A 6,054-nucleotide genomic window follows, 5' to 3' on the forward strand; every position below is an offset into this window, starting at 1 on the left:
TGTTGGATGAGCTCCCACACTCGGGGGGAGAGCCCCCGATTACCTCAACCTCTCTACCTCAGGAAAGAGCAATGAGACGAAGAGCCTCTTCAACAGGGAATCTGAACAGAAAAGCCACTTTCCATCTGGCCAGACTGAAGCATTCCCTACATTTCTCAACTTCGCTGCTTATTAGTATGGCCTGAGAAACTTTCTTTTTTAAAGATTTTACTTATTTGAGAGAGAGAGAGAGAGAGAGAGAGAAGGAGCAGGGGGCACAGTAGAGGGAGAGGGAGAAGCAGACTCCCCACTGAGCAGGGAGCCCGACATGGGACTCGATCCCTGGACTTCAGGATCATGACCTGAGCCGAAAGCAGACACTGAACCGACTGAGCCATCCGGGCACCCCTCACCTGAGAAACTTACAAAGAATCCCAATGTCCAGGCTACACCCAGACCGATTACATCTGAAGAGCTTATGGTGGGACAATGTGCTGCCAGCTTTGAGCACCACTGCCCCACTACGTAGGACGCACAGGCAGCCCAGCACACATCAGGGAAAGCATGAGGCATGGACTTGTTCATAGTGAACTTTTATGAGAAAGCAAACAGGACTGTGAGAACCTGGAACACTCGGGGCTGGCTCAGGCTGAGTACACTCGAGAACCCTCACTGGGAGAGGGCTGAAAACTATGTGGCAGACTCCCTAAATCAGTGCATCAGATTCTGCTGTCGATGATCGAGGCCACAGACAGCTGAGTAGGATCCCCAAGTGAGTCTAGGAGACGGGACCTTGTGAAAGGCAGCTGGGACAGGGGGCGTCTGTCGGAGACACCAGTTTCTGGCCTGGCCCCACGTTCCTTCCCGGCTCCGGGCAGGGAGGGTAGCAGGCGGCTGGCTCAGTAGAACTCTGGAGGAACCTGAGTGGGGACAGAGGCTGGCCGAGGACAAGGCTCACTTATACTTTTTGGAGGGAAACTCCTGCCGGCCTTGGCCCTTGCTGCCGAAGTTGCGTACCCGGTGGATGACCTGCAGCTGCCGCTCTATGGTCGCCGTGATGTTCACGTCATCTGGGATGTGGACGTAACGGACGTTACGGCCCGTCACGAAGAGGTCATCCAGCGCGACCCGATGCCCCCAGCGGTCTGTGTAGGTGACGTTGGCCAGGCGGATGTTCATGAACGCATCGACATTGTCGATGCGGCCGCGGGCCACGCTCTCATCCCGCAGGTCCACGGTGGTCACCTGGCCCTGGAGGCCCTGCAGCAGGATGATGAGGCTGTTCTCAGAGATGGTCCGCTCCTTCACCGAGTGGCTCACTGCCATTCTTGCACACGGAAGGCTGCTGGCTGTGGGAGGAGGAGCACACAGACGGGGGCTGTAGCAGGCTGGGGGCTGCAGCTGCCCACTCACCTCCACTAGGCTCTGGCACAGACCTCTCCAAGTCTGCCGACCTCCCCAGTCTCTGTGCCTGCGGAACCCCCTTCTGTGCCAGGTGCTTCGTGCACACGCCTCACGGAATCCTTACGCTACCAGGCAAGCCAAGAATTACTTCTACTCATTTTGCAAATAAGGAAAATATGACCAAGAGATGTGAAGTGACTTGCCCAAGGTCACATAGTTGATTCAAATCTATCACTGTCTACTCCCAACCCCACACTGCTACTTCTGAACCCTCACGGCACCTTAGAATTACCCAGTGAGTTTTTACCTGCTGCCACCCCTCAGATGTTCTGATTCATTTGGTCAAGGGTGGGGCCTGGGTATCCTATTTTTAAAAGCTCCACGAGTGATTCTGATGTGCATCCAAGTTTGAGAAGTGGTTCTCTAAAGTGTAGTTTACACCCTTGCTACTCAAGAATGGTCTGTGGATGAGTACTTTCAGCATCACCCAGGGACTTGCTGGGAATGCAGAATCTCGGGCGCCTCGTGGCTCGGTTGGTTAAGCATCTGCCTTCGGCTCAGATTATGATCCCAGGGTCCTAGGATCAAGTCCCACGTTGGGCTCCTTGCTCAGTGGACAGCCTGCTTCTCCCTCTCCCTCTGCCCCTCCCCTGCTTGTGTGTGAGCTCTCTCTCTCTCAAATAAATAAATAAAATCTTAAAAAAAAAAAAAGAATGTAGAATCTGTGGTCTCTCCCCAGACCAACTGAAAGAATCTGCACTTTGTATTGACCCCTACATCAATTACCAGCTCTCAAATGTTAGTGTGTATTGGAATCACTGGAGGACTTGTTAAATCGCAGAATGCTGGGCTCACCTCTCAGTTTCAAACTTAGTAGGTCTGAGGTGCAGCCCAATAATGGTAACTTCTAACATGTTCTCAGTTAACACTGATATTGCTGGTCTGGGGCCCATGCTCCCGGAATGACCGGTCTACACCATGCAGCCACCATGGAAGTAGAAATTTTGGCAAATTGCAAAAACAAAACAAAACAAAACAAAAAAACCAAAAAACCCCAACATGGCAGCATATAAGGCACATAGGTTTTGAAGGCAAAGAAAAACAGGTTGGAATCCTCACTCCACCCACAAACTCTGTAAACCTAGGATAATTACTCAATATCTCTGAACCTGTTTCCACATCTATTAAACCAGAGGCTAACAGAATGTACTTTGCTTTCCTCACGTCCTGACGTTGTATTAATGTAACTCTGTCTTACCTAGCCACTCTTTCCAGACCCTCAGTGGAAGGTGGTGGAACTTCCCTCCCTAAGACCTCATTCAACCCCGACCGGGGCTGTGCAGGGTGGCATTAAGTGTGGCAAGCCAGACCACACCACCGATGGGGGCGTCGGGCCGGAGGAATGTAAGGACCCCACCCAGGCTTCACCAGAATGCGCCCTGATGAGGCTAAGGGCTGCCCGGGGACTGCAAAGGGGCAGTCCCCGGCTCTAGGACGGACTCTGCTACTTCCCAGGAGAGCGCCCTCGAACAAGCCGCTTAGCTGCTTCAACCTGTTCGCCCAGCGGGAAAATGGGGATGGCGACGACCCTTTACTCACGGAGCAGTGAGGGTGGGCGTGGGGAGATGGGCTCTAGTCAGCAAATAGGGAAGGAAGCGCTTCTCCCGCTCCCCGCCGCTCTCCGGGGTTCCGGCGCCCCCGCGCTCCGCCCCAGGATCCCGGACCCACCGCACCGGATTTCTTCCGCTTCCCGGTCCACTTCGCGGCCCAAGCTAGCGGGCTCTTGCAGGGGTCGCCTCCCTCCCGCCGCGGGACGTAGAAGCCATGGCAACAGCTGGGCCGCTTGGTCCTCCTGGAGCATAGAGAGCGCGGCCGCGGAAGGCCCGCGCCACCGCGGACGCGCCCGGAACTACAACCCCCAGAATGCCTCGCGGGCAGCGTGCTCGCGCTCGGGCGACTCTGGGCCTGCGTCTTGGGGCGTCTCCTACACTGGAGCCATTCATTCTTTCAACAAATATTCATTGAGCCTTCGCCGTGCGTCAGGCCTCCCTCCCAGGCTCTGGACACACAGCAGTGACCAAGGAGACGAGCTCCCTGATCTAGTGACCCATAAATCTACTTGGGGGCGGGCGTCCATAAGAAAACAAGAAAATGATAAAAAGTCCTTCAGAGAATAAAAATAGGGTGATGTAATAGTGACTGGGTGGCTTTTACTGGATGATCAGGGATGTCCTGAGGTGACATCTGAGCTGAGATCAATGACATAAAGCCAACTTGTGAAAACTAGGAAAGCAGCACTGCAATTAGAGGGAAGTGTTTGTGCAAAGCCCTGGTAGAAATGTGCTCGCCAGTTTGGAAAAACGGAGAAGCCAGTAAGACAGGACAGTGGTATGCCAAGAGGTGGGAGAGGAAGGCAAGAGCCCGAGCACTTATGGCTTTGTAAGCCAAGGTAAGGGGTTTGGATTACCTGTTTAGGAGTGCAGGCTCTGGAGGCAGGACCTAGCTTCAAATCTGTTTCCTGCTAACTGACTTTGCACAAGTGAATCATCCTCTTTGTGCCCAGGTTTCCCCATGTTTTACTAGAAGTGCAATGATGGGCTATCAAAGGGGGTGTGTGTGACGTGATCTGATTTACATTTTTCAAAGGTCATTCTATAGCCATGGTAAAAGCCTCAATTTCCCTGTTAGAAAAAAGCAAGGTAATGTCTGTCTAAGAATTGACCTTCATTCATATGTGAAAGCACCTGGGTCCATAGGAGGTAGGTTTGTTTCATTCCTTCACTCTCTAATTCATTGATTTCCAGCTCCCCCAGGAGCCTTCCCCCTTTCCCAAAGATCACAGTTAGTCTCTTCTCATCCTAAAAATAGAATCTGCCTTTGTCCTCCATGTAAGCTACTCTTGTTCTCCTACCTTCCACGGTTGAACTTCTCAAGAAGGCCTCTACACCTGTGGTTCTCCAAATGTAGTCCTTTTTCCAACTTCATGACCATTCTCCTCCCCCCCACCCCGGGGCACTGTATAATTTGGTTTCACAGATTTCTGATTGTTTCTTCTCCATCTCTCTCTTTTTTTAAACCCCATTTTATTCTCCTGCTCCCTAATGTGTGTGCTTTCTCTGAGGCTGTGTTCCCAGCCTTGCTCTCTAACTGGTCACGTCTGTCCATGCTGCCTGCTACTATGTACTGAGTCTCTTGTCTAGCTCACCAGCCCAGACTGCTCTACGGAACTCCATTTTCCAACTGTCTGTTGCTTACTCCCATATGTCTTAGTGGTACTTGAAAGTCAGCATGTCTACAAGACAGATTATCAAGTCCATCCCAGATCAGTTGTTGCTCTGAATTTTTCTATTTCTGTGGTTGCTACCACCATTTTTCAGCTACTCAAATTGGGTACCTTGAATAAACACGATAACTTTGACCATTTCTTGATTCCCTACACCTGTCAGTCACTGAGCCCTGCAAATTCTTGGAAGAATGGTCTCCCACCCTTCACTTGTCTTTTCATTCTTACTGCCACCAACCCAGTTGAGACCTTCTTTCTCTCATTTGATTCATTATAAAAAACCATCTTACTGGTCTTTGTGTCTCATGATCATTTGCCAACAGATTCAAAATATAGTTATGATCTTATCATTTACCTGCTAAGAAAACTTTTGATTCACTAGCAGAATAAATGTTCCAATGCTGACATGAACCTGATTCCAACTCACGTTCCAGCTGGATCTCTTTCAGGTTCTCTACTCAAAACCCTTCAACCAGTGTTTCTTAAAGTGTGGTATGGGAACAAGTTCCCTTCATGGAAGGCTTTGTTTCATGGAATCAGAAGCGGAGCTCGGAAATCTGCACAACCATGCTAAAATTTGAGATCCAGTGCTCTCCTCTCTAGTTAGGCCTAGCCACTCAGCAACTCAGACAAGCCCTCCACTCCTGCCTCTGCCTTTGTTATCCTTCTGCATCTGCCTTGGATCCTCTCTTGTTTATCTTTGGATGTTAAATCCAATCCCTCCCTCAAAGCCTGGCTCAATTGCTGTACCTTTCTGAAGTCTTCACTGATTATCCCATTTGGGAGTGATGTCTTTCCTCTAACCCCTGTAACATATTGCTTGCTGTATGTTTGCTTGTCGTAGGCCGATTCACCATACTTATGTTAATCTTACTTCCTCCCCTACTAGTCTCCTGGGTGCTGAGACAAAGAGAAGCCCTTAGGAGGCCCGAATGCTTCACACTACAAGCCGGTTATATGAGGAACACTGGCTTAATGAATGTGGTGAGGTGACTGGGATCTGAATGAAGATGGTGGCAGAGGGAATGGAAAGAAGGGCTGAATGTTAAAGACTGAACAAGCTAATCTGCCTCCCTGAAGGCTGATTAGATCTGGGAGTGTGGGCGGGAAGAGGAGGAATCAATGACTAACATATTTTTTTTAAAAGATTTATTTATTGGGGCGCCTGCATACCTCAGTTGGTTAAGTGTCTGCCTTTGGCTCAGGTCATGATTCTGGGGTCCTGGGATCGAGCCGAGCCCTGCATCGGGCTTCCTCCTCTGCGGGGAGTCTGCTTCTTCTCCCTCTGCCCCTCCCCGCCACTCATGCTTTCTCTCTCTCTCAAATAAATGGATAAAAGATTTATTTATTTATTTGAGAGAGAGAGAGTGGGCATGCTCTGGGGGAGG

At 50.6% G+C, this 6,054-nt stretch overlaps 1 protein-coding gene across 2 annotated transcripts; it reads right to left on the reverse strand.

Annotated features, from left to right (window-relative positions):
• Window positions 1-555: 555 nt before the first annotated feature.
• On the reverse strand, window positions 556-5,847 carry LSM10 (LSM10, U7 small nuclear RNA associated). 2 transcript variants are annotated; one of them, XM_019805877.2, is made up of 2 exons: window positions 3,112-5,847; window positions 556-1,328 (listed from the first exon to the last, which is right to left on the reverse strand). In XM_019805877.2, the coding sequence occupies exons 1-2, from the start codon at window positions 3,242-3,244 to the stop codon at window positions 934-936; spliced, it is 528 nt and encodes a 175-aa protein (XP_019661436.1). In that variant the 5' UTR covers window positions 3,245-5,847; the 3' UTR covers window positions 556-933. The 2 variants fall into 2 exon arrangements, with proteins under 2 accessions (XP_019661436.1, XP_019661438.1); XM_019805879.2 differs by having other exon boundaries at window positions 2,983-3,254.
• Between the last annotated feature and the right edge of the window lie 207 nt (window positions 5,848-6,054).

This window comes from Ailuropoda melanoleuca, chromosome 2 (genome assembly GCF_002007445.2).
Source record: "Ailuropoda melanoleuca isolate Jingjing chromosome 2, ASM200744v2, whole genome shotgun sequence".
Taxonomy (NCBI): Eukaryota; Metazoa; Chordata; class Mammalia; order Carnivora; family Ursidae; genus Ailuropoda; species Ailuropoda melanoleuca.